Here is a 26,958-nt window from a genome sequence, read left to right as displayed (position 1 = left end):
CTTATTTTTTGTTTTGTTTTTTACTTTTTTCGTACATATTTTTACATGACGCCATTTGCAAAGTAGAGGTTTGGATAATTACGCCATTTGTAAAACACCATTTTCAAACCCTTCGCCATCTGTAAATTACAGTACCCTATTGCAAACGCCATTTGCAAATACCAACATTTTCATTTTTGGAGGTATCAAAAAGATAACAACACTTAATAGTATATATATACATGTATATACATGTATATATATTTTTTCTAAATCAGTGGAATATAAGGACCTATTTAGATCTTTTATTGTGCATTATTGTAATACACCAGTCATTTGTAACCACTTCCCTTGACCCAGGGGGAGTGCGGGTTAAAAAAGAATCGTGTTTTGATGTCTGCACTGTTCCGGGGCAAAGGCAAGAACGTTATTATCTGAATATCCCTCGCAGGGCGAAGATTTTACCAGTGGTCGGCTTGGTTTAAAGTCAATGCCCCCCCTTCTCAGGGGGTGGGGTTGAGTGGTGAGTCATGGAATAATAACTGATCACCAATCAACAGCCCTTTCCAAATAGACACTACTATAATAGTATATAATAATAAAAAAAACAATAATTATATAAAATACATATGATTTAAAAAATGGGCCGAAAAAGGTCGGCCGAAACCAGACTTGCGCGGCCAAAAACGACTGGACCGATTCCAAAAATGGGCCGAAATGTGACCAAACCACTGTGCTAGTTTTATACTCAACTATGGGCTGTTATGAGATGTGAAGGCTGTTTTGTTGGCTAAAATATGTACAAAAAATATGTACGAAAAACTACAATAAAATGTGAATGCAAAACTCAAAAAAAAATATGTATGCAAAACTTTAATAAAATATGTATGCAAAACTTAAATGCAAATGTCACTTTTATGCCACCGTAATTTTGTTAAATTAACACAATTTTTGGATATTTCAAGTGGTAAAATTAATGAAACTTTTATAACTTAAGCATCATCAAAGTATTGACCGCCATCTTGAACTCCACCTCAAATATTTCAATGTCGCAGATCGAAAATAAGTCAGTACTCAGTATTTAAGCAGAACTCGGATTACACCTTTAGACCTCTGGAACCCAAAGAGCGTTGATATGTAGCATATTAACGCACTTTGGGGTCAATTTCTCGATTTTGACCCCAAAGTGCGTTTGACCCCAAAGTGCGGTGCGAAGTTTAACGCACTTTGGGGTCGGACCCCAAAGTGCGTTTGACCCCAAAGTGCGGTGTTACAGTGCCCCCCTTCTGTTTAGGGGTTTAAAGGGGGCGGTAGTCCCCCTCATCGCCAAGAAAAAAATGGACTTGTAAGAGGCTAAAAATAACCCCAGGTCGATCGTAAGGTAATGTGTCACCAACGCTGAAAAGCCTTTGACTCTATCTCAATCCACTGAGAAGTTGCAGCACTTTGAAATCAAGTTAGATGGAAAAATCTACGCAAAATAGTGATTTCTTGCAATTTTGAGATGATCCCTCGATGCCATAGTAACAGGAAATTTTAGAACTAGCATGTCATTACAAAGGCAATTGTCCAGTCAACATTTGTGCCAAGTTTCATTAGTATTGAAACATTTTTCATGGTTTCATAGCAGTTTGAACTTGTAACAGGAGGCTTTTAAATGAAAACGGCCATTTTTCACAATATGCTTATGAGGGAAAGATATTCAAAAAAGATGTTAACCCGTACATATGCTGTTATTTCAGTCTTTACATCCCATCGTCTTTATTCTTAAGGACAAACAAATCCCCCAATCAGTTATAAATTACATGTATATGAATGTAGAATAAAACCATGACTTTATTGTATTAGAATGAAGGCCAGGCTTAATACCAATATTAATTTATTTACCTATATATTTGTTGATAAATTATGTGATAAATGACTTGAATGTACTTTCTTTTTAAAGTTTTTTTAATGGAGACTGAATTGGACATGACATAAATGGCATGGAGTCATTTTCATTTTAAATTCTTTAATCATTATTATCTACTTGAGCATGTGAACAAAAACAGCCCTTAAATGTCTAAATAAGCAAGTGGACAAAACAGATCTTAAAATGTTATATATCTTTTATATTCATCGAATAAAATAAGGATCACCAAAGAACAAAACAACAGAAATAATTATTTTCATATAATATACTAGGGCGTATTTAGCACAACATCAGGGTAATAATTGATTTCACTACACTTAGGGCTATGTGAAGACACTTGTAATCTGTGTCTGCACTGACATATAATTAGGCTATGAAATCATCTTCCTGATACAGAGTAGACACAAGGCAGCTTGTTACTGACTCAGTTTTTATGCTCCCCGAAAAATTTCGGGGGAGCATATAGTCGTCGGGTTGTCCGTCCGTCCGTCCGTCAGTCCGCCCTTACGTACGTCCCGAATTCGTGTCCGGCCCATAACTTTGTTATTTGAAGTCGGATTTTAAAACTATTTCACAGAAATGATCACCATATTAAGACGACGTGTCGCGCGCAACATTTGGGTCGCTACCTTGAAGGTCAAGGTCACAGCATGACCTTGCAGCAAAATCGTGTCCGGTCCATAACTTCATTATTTGAAGTCGGATTTTAAAACTATTTCACAGAAATAATCACCATATTGAGACGACCTGTCGCGCGCAACATTTGGGTTGCTACCTTGAAGGTCAAGGTCACAGCATGAACTTGCAGCAAAATCGTGTCCGGCCCATAACTTCGTTATTTGAAATCGGATTTTAAAACTATTTTACAGAAATGATCACCAAATTGAGACGACGTGTCGCGCGCAACATTTGGGTCGCTACCTTGAATGTCAAGGTCACAGCATGCCCTTGCAGCAAAATCGTGTCTGGCCCATAACTTCGTTATTTGAAGTCGGTTTTTACAACTATTTCACAGAAATGATCACCATATTGAGACAATGCGTCATGCACAACATTCGGGTTGCTTTTACACTTTGAACTTTGTCTGTGACATAACTCTGACACTACAAGATGCATACCGTCCTGTGTCCAAAATCTATTCGGGGAGCATCACCCGGTTCAACCGGCTCTTGTTTTATAACAATAAGCTTTATTCAATAAGCAAATTAACAAGAGTACAATATCCTTAATTCAATTTATGTCAATGCAGATTAAAGATCAGAATATGTGACCTTTCTGTCATTGTGTACGTCTTTGTTTTTAGGCTTCAACAGGTAAAATATTAGACGAGTTATCACTTAAGCGTATCTCACGCTTAGTTACCACGCGAGCAACATTTTCAGCAGCAGCAGCAGCAGCAAGCAGAAGAAGAAACAACAACAATAACAAAAACAACAAAAAGGAGCTTCGACAAGAAGGAGCTACAACAAAAACCTATAACAATGAGCAGCAGTAACAAAACACAACAGCAACATTTACTTGTTTATATTGTTTTTACAATAAATAAATAAATAAGTAAGTAAATAAAATTATGGTGGCTGATTTTGTACATTTTGTGCGTTGCGATGTGGATAGCGACAACACAACCTATATAGTTATCGCCTTTTCGTCTTGTCGTCTTGTCACTAGAGAAACGCACCAAACGGTGCCTTTTCGCACTGCTGTTTTGTCGTCCTGTCACTAGCGAAGGACGCTAAACGTCACGTTGTCGTGATGTCGCCCTGTCGCTTGGTTTATAAGCCAATCCTTCGATTTGAGCCGAGTGACAATTTGACATCGAGACAACACGCCGTTTAGCATGCATCGTTAGGAACAGAACGACAAGACGAAAGTTCGACAAATCGCTGTTTGGCGCTTTGTCGTGCTGTTCGGGGAACATCATCCGGTTCAACCAGTGTCTTTTAAATAGAATGGTCTAGAGTCGGACCAATTTTACGAAAAAAGATGTCTCGGTTGAATCACATGATTAGGTTATTTACCAACCGTGATCTGACATAGTACATCACCATTCAAAAATTAAATTGCAAGATAATGTTTTGTTGAATTGATAAAAAAAATACTGAAACTAATTCTGGCTACATTACATTATTAGTTTTTACTTTAAAAGGTAACAATTTATGAGATTTGCAATGAAATAAGGAATTTTTCGTTTCCGGTGTCAAATCGGTGAAAAATATTCCCATCTTACACTGAACTAAACAAATATCCTCTATTTAAATAGTATCATGTGAAAAGTTTATAATATTTCACGGTGTTATTTACAAATATTTGATGTTTTAATTTGGTGCATTATCAAAATAGCGCCGTTTATCGACAAATTTTCTTAACAAGCAATCTATGTTTATTTCAACAGATATGGCTTTAATTACTTTTTATATGAATATTCAACTAAATCCAAAAAAAAGTTGGTCATGTTTTGGAATCTGGTGCAATAGAGACAGATATTACTCCAATCGACAAGAAACAGCTAGCTCTTTAACATTTAAAATGTGAGAGAGCACCATTACATTAAATCTCGTGTTTTTTTTTCTTCTAATAATCTTGTAAAGGTTCGTGAGAATAGTAGTCCAGCGCGTTACCTGTAGTCCAGCGCGTTACCTGTAGTCCAGCGCATTACCGGTAGTCCAGCGCATTACCGGTAGTCCAGCGCGTTACCTCTAGTCCAGCGCGTTACCTGTAGTCCAGCGCATTACCTGTAGTCCAGCGCGTTACCTCTAGTCCAGCGCGTTACCTCTAGTCCAGCGCGTTACCTGTAGTCCAGCACGTTAACTCTGGTCCAGTACGTTACCTCTAGACCAGCGCGTTACCTCCAGTGCAGGGTGTTACCTCTAGTCTAGCGAGTTACCTCTATTCCAGCACGTTTCCTCAAGTCCAGCCGATAACTCTAGTCCAGTACGTTACCTATAGTCCAGCGCGTTACCCCTAGTCCAGCGTGTTACTTCTAGTCTAGCGCGTTACCTCTAGTCCAGCACGTTATCTGTAGTCCAGTACGTTACCTGTAGTCCAGCGTGTTACCTGTAGTCCAGCGTGTTACCTATAGTCCAGCGCGTAACCTGTTGTCCAACGCGTTACCTGTAGTCCAGCGCGTTACCTGTAGTCCAGCCAGCGCTTACCTCTAGTCCAGCGCGTTATCTCTAGTCCAACGCGTTACCTCTAGTCCAGCGCGTTACCTCTAGTCCAGCACGTTACCTCTAGTCCAGCGCGTTACCTCTAGTCCAGCACGTTACCTCTAGTCCAGCACGTTACCTCTAGTCCAGCACGTTATCTGTAGTCCAGCGCGTTACCTGTAGTCCAGCGTGTTACCTGTTGTCCAGCGTGTTACCTGTAGTCCAGGGCGTTACCTGTAGTCCGGCGTGTTACCTGTAGTCCAGCGCGTTACCTGTTGTCCAGCACGTTACCTCTAGTCCAGCGCGTTACCTCTAGTCCAAAGAGTTACCTCTTGTTCAGCGCGTTACCTCTAGTCCAGCACGTTATCTGTAGTCCAGCACGTTACGTCTAGTCCAGCGCGTTACCTGAAGTCCAGCGTGTTACCTGTTGTCCAGCGCGTTACCTCTAGTCCAGCACGTTACCTCTAGTCCAGCGCGTTACCTCTAGTCCAGCACGTTACCTCTAGTCCAGAACTTTATCTGTAGTCCAGCGTGTTTCCTCTAGTCCAGCACGTTACCTCTAGTCCAGCACGTTACCTCTAGTCCAGCACGTTATCTGTAGTCCAGCATGTTACCTGTAGTCCAGCGCGTTACCTCTAGTCCAGCGCATTACCTCTAGTCCAGCACGTTACCTCTAGTCTAGCGCATTATCTCTAGTCCAGCACGTAACCTGTAGTCCAGCGTGTTACCTGTAGTCCAGCGCGTTACCTCTAGTCCAGCGCGTTACTCTAGTCCAGCACATTACCTCTAGTCCAGCGCGTTACCTCTAGTCCAGCATGTTATCTGTAGTCCAGCGTGTTACCTCTAGTCCAGCGGGTTACCTCTAGTCCAGCACGTTATCTGTAGTCCAGCCTGTTACCTCTAGTCCAGCCTGTTACCTCTAGTCCAGCCCGTTACCTCTAGTCCAGTGCGTTACCTCTAGTCCAGCGCGTTACCTCTAGTCCAGCGTGTTACCTCTAGTCCAGCGCGTTACCTGTAGTCCAGCGCGTTACCTGTAGTCCAGTGCGTTACCTCTAGTCCAGCCCGTTACCTGTAGTCCAGCGCGTTACCTATAGTCCAGCACGTTACCTCTAGTCCAGCGCGTTACCTCTAGTCCAGCCCGTTACCTCTGGTCCAGCGCGTTACCTCTAGTCCAGCGCGTTACCTCTAGTCCAGCGCGTTACCTCTAGTCCAGCGCGTTACCTGTAGTCCAACGCGTTACCTGTAGTCCAGCGCGTTACCTGTAGTCCAGCGCGTTACCTCTAGTCCAGCGCGTTACCTCTAGTCCAGCGCGTTATCTGTAGTCCAGCGCGTTACCTGTAGTCCAGCGAGTTACCTGTAGTCCAGCGCGTTACCTGTAGTCAAGCATGTTACCCGTAGTCCAGCGCGTTACCTCTAGTCCAGCGCGTTACCTCTAGTCCAGCGCGTTACCTGTAGTCCAGCGCGTTACCTGTAGTGCAGCGCGTTACCTCTAGTCCAGCACGTTACCTCTAGTCAAGCACGTTACCTCTAGTCCAGCACGTTACCTCTAGATCACGGAACCGCTCCCCTGGCATGATTATTGGCTGAAGCGGCATTTGTTATGACCTGTTGACATGTACGTGTTATCTGTAAACTGGTATTAACAGGTTCCGTGGATACATTTTAAGAGTCGAATGAGTACCGCTCAAGCCGAGCTAGTGGGCGTGAGGAATGTCGAATTTTCTTCATTATCCTTCATGTACAATCTGCAGTTTTAATGCTTACGAGGAATCACCCTTTTTTTATCATATTATACCTTGCTTGTTAATTAATTATATTCATAAATACTAAATCATATATGAGGTCAAAGGGAGATAACTTCAAATCTGTTTCAGCGACATGCTTGTATGTTGTCATCTGTTTATATCCTTGTTAAATAGTAGAAACAATTGCTATCTAAATAAGCCAGTTTTTCATCATGTTGTAGTAGTGACCAAGATGCCATGTAATGTATAGATAAAATTAAATCAATTAATTAGTCTGAAACCACCGGAACTTGAAATTCTATCAAGTAACCAATATTAATGATAATATCCAAAAATTCCCCTATATGGTATATATAAACGTGCTTTTTATACTATATAGGGGTTATATTTTGGATATTATCGTTAATATTGATAGAAAAGATCCTTTGCTCAAACTATGTGAGAAACAAGATACTTTTTTGAGACACAATTGCGCATGCTATATCACTAAGTACTCTTTCAGCATTCTTTTCCTGAAATATTTTATAAAAATATCAAAAGAGTACATTTCTATTGAATTTATCAACATTTGAAATATTTATTGAGTCTATTAAATGACTCATTGCTTTATAATTTCATTATTTTACATCATTTATTTACATGTACTTACCATTGTACTAACGCGTATTTTTGTTTGATAACTCATTTTTTGAAAATAATCATATTTCTGTAATAAATGTTGTTTTATTCTCTAAACAAGTATTTAGTTATTATTCTACGATGCCATAAAACGTGTTACAGAATGTTCTTCTAATCTTAAAGGGACTTCACTGAATTTCTTAGTAATATTTTATTTATAGTTCTGATTTAAGTGACATAGTTGATCTATGTGAGAAATCAAAATTTTATGTTTTTAGGTTTATAAACCTCAGTTGGGTTCCTTTAAATACCCTTGTTATATATAGAGCCGTGTCACGACAAAACCAACAAAGTGGGTTTGCGACCAGCAATGAGCCAGACCAGCCTGCGCATCCACGCAGTCTGATCAGGATCCATGCTGTTCGCTATCAGTTTCTCTGCTTGTTATAGGGTTTGCAAGCGAACAGCATGGATCCTGATCAGACTGCGCGGATGCGCAAGCTGGTCTGGATCCATGCTGGTCGCAAACGCATTACGTTGGTTTTGTCGTGACACGGCTCATATATATGTGGAGATTTTATATAACTTATTGGTCAAGGTGGGTCAACTTTTAAATAAAAAACGTTTTACTAATGATCGGATAAATCAAAAATAAGAAAACTTGCCATTTTATACATTATGATAAAAAACGTGTTACAAAATCATCCCATCAGTATATATATATGATAAAAAATATGTTGCCATATAAACGTCACTAAGAAAATCACGTTATGTATAAATGATACATTATAGATAATAATTTATAAGTTACCCTCCACCGTGGCTTCCGCAATTCAAAGTTTAAAGAACTCAGTTACACAAAATAGTTTAAAGTCACTGTAATTAAAAATTAGAGTTTATGAATGTAGAATTCAGAACAGAACAGAACAGAACATAGTTAATTTCATAACTAGTACACACATGCTTACATCGTTATAACAAGTTGAAATAAATTTTTAGGTCACATAATGTGTAAAAACAACAACAATAACACCCTTCCCCCCTCCCCCCAAAAAACGACAAAAAAATAAATAAAAAATAAACATAGTAGCAACAAAAAAATCAATACAACACAGAGCTATAGGATATTTAATACATGCAATGCAATATATCACATATACACACCATACAAAATGTTCGCTATAACATATAAATACATGTATATCAAAATATGCTCTTTGTGGCAGAAGATTTCCTTCTACTGGTTCAGGCATCAGAATTACAGTCACCATTTAACCCTTCGTGAGTGTAGGGTACTAAATTGGTGTTACTGGAGTCAATGCATATCTTTGCTCCAAAAAAGAGGTGCTTTTCAATTTGTAGCACCCGAGGTTAAGCAAAGTCATCAAACTATAACTATATTTATTTGCGATTAAGACATTGTAAGTAAAATTTTGTTCTAAATGATAATGAAATGTTACTTTACATCCACTTATCTTAAATATTGGTATCAAAACAAAACTAATAAAAATCGTGCAGTTTTTAAAAGGAGAAGTCGCCAATTGGGGTAACTGGTAATGGCTGCTGGTATACCCAAACCGTTGAGAAATGTTTTGATTGAAACAGCTACTGTCGAGTTCGTTCGAACTTGGAAAATTCCGCACATTTTGTTGAATAGATTAACACACTTCTATTATTTCTGTTCCAAGATATTCATACATTAACATATTTTCACATAAAAAACAACATATGGAGGACTAGATAAATGATTAAAATCAATGTCATATAGTATAGTATTGGCTCATTATGCGACCGCATTCCTGTATTAAAATCGGATATTTCATATAAATGTATGAAATGTCCAATTGTAAACTATTCCTTAACTGTTTTTTGATAATAAAATCTTCTTTCTTGTAAAAGAATACTTATTTTTATATATTCTTCACGGATTTGACCCTTCTATTTTCTAATACATTAATGTAAATTTTTAAAACCACCAAACATTGATGGTTAATATTTGCCAATAGTCAAACACATTTTCATTGTCAGTCAAGTTTTTTGTTGGTAAGATAAATAACACTGATGAATATCTGATTAACAAGATACATATTCATGTAAAACAAAAATAAATAAATAAATAAATAAATAAATAAATAATACCAAAATGTTTTTTACTGTATAACATTGTATATTATGATTATGTATATCACTTTATTGTGGAATTAAAAAAAGTATATATAAGATGAAGTACGCATGATGTGTTTTTTTAACTTCAATTCATTTAAAACTTGAACGACTTCGAACAAACCAATCAGAAATCATTCAGCCTTTGGTAACAGATTGTTATGCACGTGACAAAACTGCGACTCGCAACCTTGATTAAAAAGGTATACAAGAACAAAGTGACATAAGCGCATGCATACATGCACGTCGCCACGAATTGGCACCTGAAGTCTTCCCCCACCAGTAAAGCTGGAACGTCGCCATATAGGTATACTGCGTCGGTATGACGTAAAACCCAAACAAACAAACAAACAAACAAACAAACATGCGCGTGGCACATACTGACTAAATGATAATTACGTTATCATCAGCGGCAATATCATACACGTGCATTTTTATCAATCCAAAATTATTTTTTAAGCACATTGACCAAAGAACACCTTGCGTTCTTTCAAACCAACACCAAAACAACAATAATATATAGGCAATCAAAATTTTGTTTCATGTCCGGTATATATAAGTTACACAGACATTTTTTAAAAACATTACATTTTCTTTATAGTCTACTTAACGAAAACAAGAAAGCGTAACATTTATTTTATATATTTTTCTTTTTTTATTAATTCTACATATATGTAAATTAAGCAAGCATCTGTTGCGACTGATTATTGAGCCGACCTCTTGTCATGATTTCATACATGTTGAATGAAACTTCTAACATATAAATCAGTCATAGCAATTTATTATAACATGTCTTACTTACATCTCAATCAATACGTAAAAATTGAATGTGAAAGTTGACATTTCCTTATCAATCAATCAATCAATCAATCAATCAATCAATCAATCAATCAATCAATCAATCAATCAATCAATCAATCAATCAATCAATCAATCAATCAATCAATCAATCAATCAATCAATCAATCAATCAATCAATCAATCAATCAATCAATCAATCTTTCCAATCCAAACTAATTAAATCAAATCAAATTAAATCAAATCATAAGTTAAAAGAAGAATTACTCTTAAGAATAAGGAAGACAAACTATCATAATTATTAGTAGAAAAATTTCCGTGTATATATACCACTCTTAGTGCAAGAGGCTTTACCATTAAAAATACGTATAGATATAATTATTATACTACAAAAAAAAAATTACGCTTATTCTTTAAATTCATGTCCGTTTACTGGGACTAGTTGGATTGGAGGAAGCACGGTTGTGACTCAAAGAGGACTCATACCTACTACCATTTGCCGGTTTATGTTAAAAGGGAGAACACTTTACTATAAAATTGTCTCTATGTATTAGATATAGTTTGTTTTGAGTTTCTTGTTAAGTTAGATGGATGCACAATGTACGTTAGATTATTTTACCCCAAGATACCTAATTCCATTATCAATTGCAAGGACAGTTTGACAATGTCACGACCACAATATGAGAACATTGGTATGTACGAAAGCCTTATAAAAACGGAGGGCTTTGAATTATTTCTTGGAAAGTCGGTCATAAGTATTTTAGAAAACTGTCCGATCAAGTTAATTGCGCTGTTGTGATCCGTGCTACAAAATATGGGACTTCATAGATTTATGAATGTAATAATCAAGGGTGGGCTAAATAATGAATAATATGAAAAAATATTGATGGAAATTGTGAAAACGTAACATGTGTGAGGGGCAGAACTACGATTGATATAAATTGTATATTATTATAAAATATAACAAATCAAAATCATCGTTACATACTCACAACTTTTTCTAATTAAAGTAAAGTATAAATAATTGGAGAGCTTTAAGTGAGATTTTAAGCACACATAAGAAAGGAGGGTGTTGATACAGGCAAGTCGGTGATTGTGAATTTTTATTTATTTTATTTTAGAAAGGATATATTGTAAATTAATTATTTACGGATGTTATTAACTAGGTAGATACAAGTTTATTCTTTTACGTTTTAATTCGCTTTCTTTGCAAATACAAATACAAATACTGCTATATAAGAATACGAAGTTTATTAAGCATAAAACATAGTACAATTTTTATTTAGCAACAAAAATAAAATAAATAAAATTAACATAAATACATTCAACGAAAAACAGAACTATTTTCCAAAGAGTTTAAAAATTTACCGGAATAAACAATCGTAGATTTTCATACAACATAGATTTCTATGTGTTGTCTATATTGCCACGTGGTGTCAAAAATGCGTTTTTAATTTGCGAAATACAAAGATCCTCAGTTATTTAAATGGATATTAAAAAAAACAACAACAAAAAAAACCAATGACATATGAATGATAATTCAAGATTAATAGTTCAAATCGCAGAAGATTTTTTTTCATACTTGTGAAGACTATACATCGAAATATTTTCATGAACTTTCTTGGAAAACAAATGAAATAATTGCAAAACATCGTCTACATAAATGATAAGAATTTACATACCAAATTAAACGTTTACCAAACATGATTTCAGAACAGTTTTTATTTAATCGATAGAAATTTTATCTCGATGTTTTATTTCATGAAAATAACGTATTTGCTATGGAAACTAGTTAAAGCGGTCCGTGCTTTACGTCAAATATATACTCGTCACGTCAACCACTTTAACACTTTGTAATTGTAAATTTTTTTGAAGTTGTTTTCTTTACCTTAGAGATCTACATATGAGCCGCGTCACGACAAAACCAACATAATGCGTTTGCGATTAGCATGGATCCAGACCAGACTGCGCATCCGCGCAGTCTGATCGTGATCCATGCTGTTCGCTTTCCAAGTCTATTACAAGTAGAGAAACTGATAGCGAACAGCATGGATCCTAACCAGACGGCGCGGGTGCGCAGACTGGTCTGGATCCATGCTGGCCGCAAATGCATTATGTTGGTTTTGTCGTGACGCAGCTCATAACTATATGCATGTAATAAAAAAGATGCTTTAAGTTAAAAAAGGTAAAGGCTTAAAGCACAAGCTGTCGTGCATGTGTCATGCAGACACAAGAAACTTTACTTTAATTAAAAATGAACAAGAAATAGTCAATTAATGAAAACAAAAATGAAGCAAAAAAGCCTTTTAATTTGATTTTTTTCGTTACTCCAGGACATTTCACGGGCAGATGCTTTGAAATGTTCTGGAATAACGAAAAAATAAATCAAATTAAAAGGCTGGTACGGTGATGATTTTTTTTGGAAATGGCTCAGCTTTATCTCTATATGAAATCATAGCGCATGCCTTTATTTTAATCCTAGTAGGACTTAAAGTGTTGTCTTAAAAAATGGTTTTCTTACAAACCTAAGTTTGGCCTTAGTTTATGTTAATCATTTTATATTGGTCACTATACATAATTTCATGTAATTCCACTAAATATTTGCCTAAAAGTAGTTCCGAGATGTAACAAAATCTCCCTAAAAATACCATTCTTTTCTTACTTTGAACGACCGTTTTTATTATTTATCACATAAACCGCGGCGCGGGAGTGTAATAAATAGAGGATATTGAATGAGTGTAAGTTAAATACTGAATTTATTGAACGAGTTGAATAAAATTTATATTATGCGAGCCACTGGCGAGCATAATATTATTTTATTTAACGAGTTCAATAAATTCAGTAATGAACTTACACGAATTTAATATTCTATTTATCACATATAAAAAATAAAGACTGTTTAAAGTGAAAAAGAGTCATTTTTCATTGACGCGCCTACAGTATAAACGCTAACATTTAGCGCGCCTTTACACTTTGTTTGTATAACGCAAATGACGTCACGTCAAATACTCGTATTTATTTAATTTTACCCATGAAATATGGTGCTATATCAGTCAAATATATTTCATATTTTTAAAAAAATAAATATGAAATATAAATATGTAAGTGGGCGGAGTCAAAACTCATATTTATTTTAAGGGACTTCTTTCGCCGTTTTGTTTGAAAAATCTGATAAATACAAAACAACTTTTTCTTGTATATTGTTTTGAAAACTATCGAGCATGATAGAAAATGGTCTAACTAAGAAAATTAACCCGAACACCAATATCTTTAATTCAGTAACTAACGCTGTACAGACGTTTAAAGAGTTGTTTACATGACGTCACAATGTAGCGCCAAACAGCGCGTGCTTACGCATAAATTACTGCGCGCTGTACATTTGCAGTTGGTAGCAAGCAAGGGGATTCGTTACCATTTTCTTTGATAATGAAATTAAATAAATGATACCGTACCGGCTCGTGAAAATATGTGGCATTTTATCATGTTTCGTGAAAATATATTCCATATTTCACGCAAACGAAAAAATATCCTCTTAATATTCATGGCTGTGCAATACAATTTTTACGGAGTCGCAAAATCTGCACGGGTATGTGATAAAAAACATAACGTTAAAGCGCGCTAATGTTAGCGTTCCACTAAAGGCGTATCAATGAAAAATGATTCTTTATATTTATATTATATTCGTGTAGATTCAATACTAAATTTATTGAACTCGTTGAATAAAACAGAGGCTCGCATAATATGATTTTATGCAACACGTTCAATAAATTTAGTATTAGACCTACGCTCATCCAATATCCTCTATATATGTATTTTTTATACTGCCTTATTACAAATGACAAATTAACTAGTAAAAGTATTTTTTGTTCAAGCGAAGACATATGAGCCGCGTCACGACAAAACCAATATAGTGGGTTTGCGACCAGCATGGATCCAGACCAGCCTGCGCATCCGCTCAGTCTGATCAGGATCCATGCTGTTCGCTTACCAACTCTATTACAAGTGGAGAAACTGATAGCGAACAGCATGGATCCTGATCAGACTGCGCGGATGCGCAGGCTGGTCTGTATCTATTCTGGTCGCAAACGCACTATGTTGGTTTTGTCGTGACGCGCCTCAATTATTATGTTCCAAACTTATACATGCTGATGTTACTTTGGACCACATGAGACCAGGTAAATGTCCGGAATAATTGCTTCGCCAGCTTTGTGGTCAGCACTTTGATTCTACTTACCAACTGTTTAATATGAATATTTCATTAAACAGTCTTTGAAGGCTACAATTCCATACGCAGAACTGAGCGAAAAAGCAATTTCACTATTTACTGTCGTCTGTTTTACTGTCGTCTGTTTTACTGTCGTCTGTTTCGGATGAGTCGGTAAATCTAAGTATCCAATATGTACAAAAATTAGAGAAAAGAAAACAACATCAGCAACAACAACAACAACAACAACAACAAAAAGCACACTTACAATAACAACAACAACAACACTAAAATCCAAATCTGTCTTTGAATCTGGTATTAATTAATCTGAAGATTTCATATACACATACATATGTCAACATATTGTACACATACATATGTCAACATATTGTACACATACATATGTCAACATATTGTACACATACATATGTCAACATATTGTACACATACATATGTCAACATATTGTACACATACATTTGTCAACATATTGTACACATACATTTGTCAACATATTGTACACATACATTTGTCAACATATTGTACACATACATATGTCAACATATTGTACACATACATTTGTCAACATATTGTACACATACATATGTCAACATATTGTACACATACATATGTCAACATATTGTACACATACATATGTCAACATATTGTACACATACATATGTCAACATATTGTACACATACATATGTCAACATATTGTACACATACATATGTCAACATATTGTACACATACAGATGTCAACATATTGTACACATACATATGTCAACATATTGTACACATACATATGTCAACATATTGTACACATACATATGTCAACATATTGTACACATAGATATGTCAACATATTGTACACATACATATGTCAACATATTGTACTGTTACATTTGTCAACATATTGTACTGTTACATTTGTCAACATATTGTACACATACATATGTCAACATATTGTACACATACATAATATTTTGTCAACATATTGTACTCTTACATATGTCAACATATTATACACATACATATGTCAACATATTGTACACATACATATGTCAACATATTGTACACATACATATGTCAACATATTGTACACATACATATGTCAACATATTGTACACATACATATGTCAACATATTGTACACATACATATGTCAACATATTGTACACATACATATGTCAACATATTGTACACATACATATGTCAACATATTGTACACATACATATGTCAACATATTGTACACATACATATGTCAACATATTGTACTCTTACATATGTCAACATATTGTACACATACATATGTCAACATATTGTACACATACATATGTCAACATATTGTACACATACATATGTCAACATATTGTACTCTTACATATGTCAACATATTGTACACATACATATGTCAACATATTGTACACATACATATGTCAACATATTGTACTCTTACATATGTCAACATATTGTACACATACATATGTCAACATATTACACATACATATGTCAACATATTGTACACATACATATGTCAACATATTGTACTCTTACATATGTCAACATATTGTACACATACATATGTCAACATATTGTACTATTGTACTCTTACATATGTCAACATATTGTACATTTACATTTATCACTACATGTATATTGTGTTCTTACATATGATAATATAATGAACAGTTACAAATGTCAACATATTTTACATTAACATAATTATGTTATCAAAATATTGAATATTTTTCAGACAATGAGGTTTATTTGTCTATCAACAAAGAGCTATTGCATCATTTTGATTTTGGCACTTCTTTGGGGTACGTTTTTCAGCCATAGTTTTTTTGTTTTTATCTAGAAAGTGAAAACATTTACTAATATTAGTAATATACTTTAGTCTTTAGGTCTTTGAAAACACAGAGGGATTCTATAAAATACATATCATTATCTACTTAATTTAACTTAACATTTAAAAGTATCAGAATTTCTTTTAAACAAGACCGTCAAGGTACTTCAGATACAAATTCACAAATTAATTTTGGACGATCAGCCTTTAATGTTCTTCAAATGACACTAGCTTTGATCGTCTGCGGAAACTATCTAGCTTAGCGTCGGTGGTTTTACTTTCGTGAAATAATGCACGAAAGAGCACCTGGTGTCTTCCTCCTCAAGCCGCAAATTGCTATACGACATTTACAGTATCGACGTGGTTTAACACTCAGCAAACGGCATGGTTATTACTACTACTATTGCCAATTCTTAATTCATGATCAGGTTGATTAGGATTATCAAGGATAGTTAACATTGTAGCAAAACAAATAAGCTCTTGTAATAAGTAGATTGATTCTGTCTTATTCTGTTTTAGTTTTTCAATGTTGTCTTAAATTCATACAGGTACTACAGCAGCAGCAAAATGGGCAAAACATCCAAATAAAATCAAACATTCTTCTCGAGAATCAGATGGAAACTCTTTTGAAATAGAAAATGCTCCTGACGGAACAGGCTCTATAGCTTCAGGTTTGTAATAATTGTGCGTGAGGTATTGTTCAGATTTCAAACAGCATATTCCTAGTTCAGCATGTCACAATAACCACGGCTCTTTATAAGCTGACGACATGACATCTATTCATTCCCGTAAATCGTTATGTAACAATAAATACAACAGTTCCATGCAATCTGACAAAAATAGTAAATCGGGACCCTTCGGAATGTAAAATAGGTACTATAAGACTAACAGAAACTTTTCCTAGCAACAGGTTTCTACAAATGTAGATCCGTATGCATCTGAAATACGATCAAGTTACTTACAAATCATAAAGCGCATCCACAGATGATTCTTTGCAACACAAGTAAAAATATGGATTTTTTTCCTTTATAATTCTCATCTTCAATTTAGAAGCTTTAATTGAGTTATAATCATATAAGTGGAATATTAATAGATAATGATTTGCACTGAATAAATCACAATTAAAAGGTTGCATAGAATTAAAGTACACATCAAAGATAATTGAGAAAAATGTAAGAAAGACTATTGTCCAGGACGGAAACAGATTTTATATTTCCTAACAGTTATAATGACCTTTTATTTCAGCTACACGATCAATATCATTAGACACTCCTGTTACAGAGCCCGATGGAAATTCATCAGTGGCAAATACAACCTTGCCTGAAACGGATCCAGTCAATGCTAATGTAATAGAAGACATCGGTATGTATACAGCAAGACTTATAAATATATAAACTTTTATTTAGCCAAGATATTTATATTGTATTTTTCCAATTAATAAACACGGGTCTCTTCTCTAATTTAACGGTTATTTTTAAGTACTTAAACCGATTTGCACGTTCACTCTAACTTTTACATGCATCATGTATGCTTTGGAACGGTTTAAAAAAGTTAAACTTACTGCTATTGCATTTTAGTTCCATGCAATATTAATAGATTGATGAAATAAATTTTCTGAAGCATGTAATTCAAAGAAGTATTTTATCAACCGTATAACTGTTAACTTATTCAAAATCATCATCTATCTTATCAAACACAGTTTAGAGAATTTGAATATATTTAAACAAATTTAAAACCTTAAAGAAAAATAATTTACACAAGTCGTCGAATTTGTTTAGATGTCTTTTAAAATTGCTTAATTAACCAGGCCAATATTCTACAAATCGTCATTCATCTTTTGTAAATAACATACATTTTACAAAACAATCTTATACTATGTATAAATTAATGTACTTTGTTTTATTTTATTCATCAACTTCAGAGTCCTTGTCTGACTCTTCCTCAAGCTCATCATCCTCAGGTATGTTTAACTTGACATTAGTAAAATATTATTGATGTTATATTTAAATCTGATTCCAAAAATTTGTCTTTGATATTTTAACATACATCTTTTTGTTAAGGTATGCGTAAAGATTATTTACCCCTAAAAGCATGTAATAGCATTAAAAAAAGCATGTTATAGCATTTAAAAACTGGTTTGTTATTTTTACTCATGTTTTTTGTTTGCTTCAAAATATCATTACGTTATTTATCAACTTCAGATTCGTCCTCGTCTGATTCCTCCTCAAGCTCGTCATCAGGTATGTTAAACTTGACATTAGTTAAATATTACTGATGTCATATTAAAAATGTCTGATTGCTATAAACTTGTTTCGAATATTGCAACATAACTTTTTGTTGAGGTATTCATATAGATTATTAACCCCCCTAAAGCACATACATGACTTTTTAAAACTTGTCTTTGATTTGTATTCATGTTTTTCTTGAAAGTATCATTATGTTCTGTATAAACTTCAGATTCGTCCTCTTCTGATTCCTCCTCAAGCTCATCATCAGGTATGTTAAACTTGACATTAGTAAAATATCATTGATATTTTTTATCAAAAGTTATATAGTAATTACCCTGTTATTAATATTTCAGCAAACATACTTTTAGTATTGATTAATTACCATAAAAATATGTAAATGAGTTTTGGAAATATGCTTTTGCACTTCTTGATAACATCTTATTCTCAACTTCAGATTCATCATCGTCTGACTCTTCAAGCAGCACATCATCATCAGATATAGGTATGTATACGAAAATAAGAAAAAACATTCTTTTTCAAGTGAGTGTTCTTTCATGTTTTTAAGTGAGATAACGTATTTTAAAATCGTCAATAATATACAAATATGGACTTTTTAGCTGGTGAATATGATGTGATATGTACTGAAAAAATTTATATTGACCGAGGCGATAGCCGAGGTAAATAATAATTTTTCAGTACATATCACATCATATTCACCAGCTAAAAAGTACATATCTGTTTTATTATATAATTTATAAATTGCTTTTATATGGCTTATTAGATCTGCCATTGCCTACGTCGGAAGCTTGTCTTATTTTTCCAAAAAATATCTTTTTCATGAGCGCATTAGCAAGCTTATTCTTATAGTGTTCTTTAAAATGTAAAGACGGTTACTAAAATACATTAATTTGACTCTTATTTAAGAGTCATCCATTTTTTTATCAGAATAATATATAACAACAAACTTGGCGTGACATCACGTCATAGCCTTGTGGCTTTCAGGGAATTTCCAAAAAATCTATTTTTAAGAAGAAAAACCGGTGAATATACTCTGAAAATCTATTTTTAGGGAAAAAAAACAGTGAATATACTCTGATATTGACCTGTTATTTTTTACAAAAAGTTGCTTGTTAGCCAATCATGGAAAGGCATTTCAAAGCTATTTATAGATTATATAATAAGTATTTATATCTAACGTTCATAAATTCAGAGCAGTTATTTTACTCAAACAAATAAAATGAAGTATCTTACCAAATTTTAAAATTGATATCAACATTTTCTCCGTTACACTTCTATTTTCCCCTGTACAATATGGTTTGTGTCGGCTTGATAACAAAGTACATAAAATATGAAATATCATCTTAACAGGGGAGACAAATTCAACAGCTTTAAATGGCAATTCAACAAATTTAAATTCGTCCTCGTCTGATTCCTCCTCAAGCTCATCATCCTCAGGTATGTTATTTTTGACATTAGTAAAATATTATTAATATCATATTAAAAAATATCTGATTGCTATCAACTTGATTTTGACACATTAACACACACCTTTTTGTTATGGTATTCACATAGATTATTTACCCCCTTAAAAGTATGAAATGACTTTTTATAGACTCATGTTTTGTCTTGAAAAAATTATTATCTTGTTCATCAACTACAGATTCGTCCTCGTCTGATTCCTCCTCAAGCTCGTCATCAGGTATGTTAAGCTTGACATTAGTAAAATATTATTAATGTTATATTACCAAAAAATATAAAATAATAATCCTGTAATATATATTTCAGCAAGTGTTGATTATTTACCATAAAATATGTACTTGAGCTTTGCAAGTATGTTTTTTTAAAAACTTTTTGAGAATATCTAATTCATCAACTTCAGATTCTTCATCGTCCGACTCAAGCAGCACATCATCTTCAGATATAGGTATGTAAAACTAAACAGGAAAAACATCCATGATTCTTTTTCTAATATGCACATTAAAGTGAGATAATGCCTTTTAAAGTTGCTTGTGTTGTGCACTTTTAAAATTCAAATTGTCAATAAGTATTTGTATCTAAAATTCATAAATTTAGAACCGGTATTTTACTCAAACAAGTAAAATGGACTATCTTACCGAATTTTAAAACTGATATAAACATAGTCTCCGTTACACTTCTCTTTTCTCCTGTACAATATGGTTTGTATCGGCTTGATAACAAACTAAATAAATACATGACATATCATTTTAACAGGGGAGACAAATTCAACAGCTTTAAACGGCAATTCAACAAATTCAAATTCGTCCTCGTCTGATTCCTCCTCAAGCTCATCATCCTCAGGTATGTTAAACGTGACATTAGTAAAATATTATTGATGTTATATTCAAAAATATCTGATTGCTCTTTACTTGTTTTTGATTTTTTTACACACGCACTTTTGTTAAGGTATTCAAAATGTTCATTTCCCCCTTTTAATATGTTAATGACTTTTTAAAACTTGTCTTTGAATTGTATTCATGTTTTTCTTGAAAATATTATTAATTGTTATATTAAAAATATCTGATTGCTATAAACTTGTTTTTGATACTTTAACGCACACCTTATTGTTAAGGTATTCAAATAATTATTTATCCCCTAAAAGCATGGGAATGGCTTTTTAAAGATCATGCAACACAATTTTAATGGTTTTATATCATAAATATGATACTCAAATTAAGATTTATCAATTTTGTTAATTACAAAAATCATTATTTATAAAGATATTACCTAATTTAACATTTCATGTAAATAAAGGGAGATAATAAAAATTATTTTCTATAAAGACTAAGTCAAATTTTTCAATAAGAAATGAATGCATATATTTTAATGATTACATAATTATAATATGTACAAATATTTGCAGTACATATTTTACATATTCTTCCATGTTTGAAAATTGTTTTATAAGCATAATTATATACATATATATAATTTCAATTAAGTGTGTTATACAACCTCAATTACAACATACAGGATCTTTAAAACATGTCTGTGATTTGTAAATGTTAATGTTATTATCTTGTTCATCAACTTCAGATTCGTCCTCGTCTGACTCAAGCTCGTCATCAGGTATGTTAAGCTTGGCTTAAGTAAAATATCATTGATGTTATATTGCCAAAAATTATAAAGTAATAATCCTGTAATTAAACTTGCAGAAAAAATACTTTAAGTTAAGGTAAGGATTTCGTTTTTTTCCATAAAAGTTTAAAAATGACTTTTAAAATTATGTTTATGTTTACTTCTTGAGAACGTCTTATTCATCAACGTCAGATTCATCATCGTCCCACTTGCTTGGGTATAATATCACGGATGTCATATGTAATAAATTCTGTTGATATACAGATTCTGTGCCTGTCACAAATTTCTTTCTCTCATAAAATACCTAATTAACGTCTCCCAATTCAGTAAAACTCTATTTCACAGGAAGTTTTTGGTTTTGTGCGAACTTTTATATGAACTTTAATTTCTTCAATATCCTCAACCTGTTTCCCACCCATTGTTACAACACTAGCTTTTAAAATTGCAATAAGTATAAAGCTGTGTTTAGCTGTCTACCTTTAGAAATTTATTGAATAGAGCTATTCAGGCCCATCAACGTCCACTAAATTGTCCAAAGCGTTATTGCACTTTGGTACAATTCACATCACCTCTCAAGCAACCCTAGTATATTGAGAGGTATTATTCATTTAAAAACACACAGTCTGGATACTTTTTAAATACTATTCTTTCATTTTAATTTTTCTACTTAAAATTTTCCGCGACCATTTCCTGCCTGCACCAGTTAAACATTCACTTTGTTGTTACATCAAACTTCGGTTTTAAATTCTATTTGAAGAATAAAAGATAAAACAATTTAAACAATTATTTTTTATGGTGAATCAGATTCATTATCCTCAGACGATATTTCATTAACTTCAGATTCTTCCTCGTCTGACTCCTCCAGCTCATCTTCAGACACAGGTATGTTAAGAAAGACACACGTTACAGATTTTGGATGATTTCATTCCTTACTGTGTATTGTTTTTATTCCTACTGTTTTGCTTCTTAAACTCATGTTTCTTAAAAATATGGCATTGCATAAAGGAAACCATAAGATACAGGGGCAAACATTTAGCTATACAAAATCAAATTTAAACAGAGGTTGTTTGAGCAATTATCCTTTTAGATAAAGTCAAGTTCTTATTAAAAACAGATTCATCAAGCGGTACGAGAGGCTGCAAAAAGGACAGGCACTGCAAAGACCGTTTACGTATATGTGTAAATAGTACATGCGTATGCATTTCAACCCACGTAGATATAAACGGGACTTGCACTCCATGTAAGTATTCTTCTTTTCTCTTATAAATTATCAGAAAACCCAGCTAACTTTCTTCGTTATAGCTTTGGATTATAACTGGTTATAAAGAAGACCATTGTGAAATGTATCAACCGATTATCATATTGTTACAAATTTTGAGAGCAGCAATCATTAATGTTACAGAAGAGATGAATTCATATAAACTCTAGCCCTGCCGCGGACAACAATCTGCATAGTATAATTAAAGCAAAGAAAAGTGTGACTTTGTTCTATAAAATTATCTGTACACTTTTATATGATAGTGAACAAGTACTCTACGTATGAACTGAAAATCGTTGTGACAGTTTTGAAAAAAAGGTAGATAAAATAAAAATAAAATTATCAAGCAAAGAATGAATTTCAACGTTATATGCCCATTAGAAATACATTTAATTTTATAAGTGAACAAGCGGTTATTCCAAGGTTGAAATTTGAAGTGAACACCTTTTATAGATTTTGATAAAAATAACTGTAACAAAGGTTAGGCAAGGCACGTATCTAGGTCAACTCTAGCAAGAGGTAGTTTAAGGACTATTTTCTCTCTTGATATATGTCACATTTTGATTGCAATAATGTGTTTCAGTTGAAAATACATCTATTTAAAGTTAAAGCAATGTAAGTTCATATGTTTTTTGAAAAATAGTTCAAAAGTATTTAGATGCGATAAGGTTGTGTTCAACTGATTGTTCTTTTCATTTAATAAGACATAACTATGTTCATCATAGTATATTTATCTAAATATATTCTAATGTTATCTATGAACTCTTCCATTATCAGTATCCTGTATTGGTGAGGAATGCAACGTAACAGAGCAGTGTAAAGGCGAAAATGTTCGATGTGACGAACAGACTAACACATGTCTGTGCGATGAAGGGTATTTACTAACTCAAAATGGAAAATGTGTAAATTGTTCATCAGGTAAATCAAATTTTATACAGTATCATTTAAACAATAATTAGAATTTTGTTGAAATGAATTTGTTTCGTAGCTATAAATTAATATTAAGGAGTATTTAGATTATTTTCATCCTGTTTATTATTAGAAATAATGTAACTTGATTACTTGTCAGATGCATAATATAAGGAAACAGATATCAATTTCGTTCAAATGCTTTGTAATTAAGCAACCAGGCCTATTTGCCTTCGTGATTAAAGTCCTGCTCATTTGAACTCTAACAGTGCATTATCTTACAAAAATGCAAGAAATAATTATATATCTATTTCCATTCTAAAGAGAAGTGATTATCTCTTTGAAGGTGTAAAGACCGTTACAATATAAAACAAATCATTGTATAATAAAACAGAACGCGCTCTTTATATGGAATAAAAATATCTAGATCGACATTGTTGGAATTTGGTAGAATGATGTCGTACATGTTAAATGTTGCCGTACTACATACATGTATTATACATTTAATTGATTTACAGGGTAAAACACAAATTGTTAAATGATTTTGACCGATATAATTAAATAAAGTCACTTTGAATGAATCATAATGTATTATATGCAAGTCATTTGTCGTCATTGCGTCAATATTTTAAGTTTCAATATCTGTCTTTGCAGTTGATTTCAAAAACTACACACTGCCATGTCCAGGCGCGGAGTTATGCCAAGAAGGATTTGTGCGGATAGGTGATAAATGCTGTAAGTCTAAACATTTATTCTTCTCTGTAGGTTTAACTTCAATTTAACTTCAATGTATGTAGCACCTGAGTCTGTATTTAAATTTGCATGTACCTGGCAACGTTTTTTTTACAGTTTAAAATACCGGTATTAAACTTCCTGATGTGAACAATCTCATTTACACTGCCAAACCTTTGTTCATGTTGTTAGCTTGTAATATCAATAACAGATACTTTTATACAATTAGTTACATTTACAGTTCCTGGCTACTTAGGAAAAACTACATATATATATCCATCGAACTTTCCGTAAACTGTTAGCAATTTACAAACTCTTCTATAACCTCATTATGTATAAGGTAATAAATGGAAAAACAAGGGATACGTCTGAAGTATTCCGCTATATCTAGGAACTGAAAAATTATCTAAATATACAAGCAATTATTAGATCATACTAGTTTACCAACACAAAATATGTAGATGAAAGATAGATATACTGTATTTTATTTAAATGGTAAATTGTTGCAGTAAAGGACACTTTTATTGATTTTGGAAGTAAGGTAATAATTCGCGACTCGTGATGAAATTGATTCATAAAAATATACATTTAGTTTTTCTCATAATTTCTTTTATTTATCTCATCAACACGAACAATAACTATTAACGTGATAAATAAGTATGCATCAAACTATTGACAGAAATAGTTACGTCATCGTTTTTCATATTTGATTAAGTGTCAACATTGACCTATATGTCATTTACTCACATCATTAAGAAATGATGCAATGTTTTCCAATTCATACCATATGAGTTATTGTCCTTCCTTCAATTTTCTATTTCTTATTTTTTTGTTTTCTCAAGTTTGTTCAGAAATAAAGTAAAAGTAAAAAGATCTCAACTTGAAACTATAAAGTACAAAGATGTCGTTGAAGGATACAGATAGTATGTTTTCCATCGGGAAGTTTCAAGTTATGCAAAACATTGCACAAAATTACAAGGTTAATGAACAAATATCCTTAAAATTTGATTGCAGTTGCAATATAGATAGACGCGATTATTTCTGACTCAAATATTATTGAACGTTTGGTATGACCGAGTGAATAATCACTCGGACTAGCGCCGGACTAGTAATCTGATCGCCGGCCGTATGGATGCAGAAATCCGTTGTTTCCTGGAACAAGAAATGTTAAACCATTCGAGAGATTCACCATTCGTTTAAAACTTCCTTGATACTCCAACTTAAATAATTTCTGTATAATTTAACATATAATTCTTCACCTGCCCCCATTTAAGGATACCATTGTACATTGAAGTAGTCACTTTATATGAAAATTGTACGAAATATCGATGCAGAAAATGTTACTTCACAGTTTCAATTTCAAGAATTCCCACTTAACGAATTCAAGTTTCCAACTTTATAAAGTCATGATTTCAATTTTATACATCTACAAACAAGAATACGTGAAACAGACAGCTTGTATTGACGCGCGCGCGCGCTAAAATTTTAGTGGAATTGAAATTGTTTATCGCGATAGATAGAGTCTATGATATTGATTCTAAATACATGAATGTCCGATATTGTTACAATTTTAAACGTTGAATTCGTGGATAAGTTGTAGTTGAAACATCTTGAATATTGCATCTCAATCAAAGAATAACTATATAAACATAATGTAACCTCTCCACTCTCTCCTCCGCTCTCCTTCAGTACAAATATAAAACAAATTGGGGTGACCTCCTCAAAATTATTTAGAAATATGAAAAAATAAACACAAAAATCTCTCGATCTCCCCGAAACGGCTATTAAGGAAAGCATGTAACATATCGTAAAAAAGAAAAAATTTAAACGATGTCCAAGGCATAATGACGAATCTGATAAAAAAACTCGTATAAATGCCGCCTTAAACACGCATAAAAATTTCTATGTAATCATTTTATTACGATTTCTAACGAAAAATATCAGATATTGCACCAGCCAAACATTTTAAGTAAAAACATCACGAGGAAAATAAAAAAAATAAAACCTTCAGCAACATGAACCCTATCTTGAGCATATTATGACGTATTTGTATATCCAGTGAAATATCTAAAGATAAAACAAATTTTAGAAGTTTACTTGATAAATCTAAAAATATATTTGTCAACCAAAATCATGATTTAATTATGCAATTCGTTTATTCAAACAAAAACATTACATAAAATCTGCAATTTGTTTAGATGGAACCAGGGTGACTGAAAAGTGTACGATACATTAGATAGAGATATCAGAGATATATAGACATTGTAATGGAACCGAGTCTGCGTATTGCTCTCAAATGGCTATTATTGGCTCTATCTCATGTG

At 33.2% G+C, this 26,958-nt stretch overlaps 1 protein-coding gene across 1 annotated transcript; it reads left to right on the top strand.

Annotated features, from left to right (window-relative positions):
- The first annotated feature begins 16,321 nt into the window (after positions 1-16,321).
- Positions 16,322-26,870, top strand: LOC132726482 (uncharacterized protein DDB_G0271670-like). Its single transcript, XM_060711802.1, has 17 exons — positions 16,322-16,385; positions 16,960-17,082; positions 17,657-17,773; positions 18,333-18,371; positions 18,613-18,651; positions 18,869-18,907; positions 19,094-19,141; positions 20,008-20,094; positions 20,300-20,338; positions 20,519-20,563; positions 20,872-20,958; positions 21,694-21,726; positions 22,576-22,617; positions 22,850-22,975; positions 23,771-23,911; positions 24,557-24,637; positions 26,833-26,870. Exons 1-17 carry the CDS (start codon positions 16,322-16,324, stop codon positions 26,868-26,870), a joined length of 1,188 nt encoding a protein of 395 aa, XP_060567785.1.
- The last annotated feature ends 88 nt before the right edge of the window (positions 26,871-26,958 follow it).

The sequence above is a fragment of the Ruditapes philippinarum genome, unplaced genomic scaffold, assembly GCF_026571515.1.
Source record: "Ruditapes philippinarum isolate M1 unplaced genomic scaffold, ASM2657151v2 ctg33_1_1_1_1, whole genome shotgun sequence".
Classification (NCBI taxonomy): domain Eukaryota; kingdom Metazoa; phylum Mollusca; class Bivalvia; order Venerida; family Veneridae; genus Ruditapes; species Ruditapes philippinarum.
This window is presented reverse-complemented; position numbering and strand designations above follow the sequence as displayed.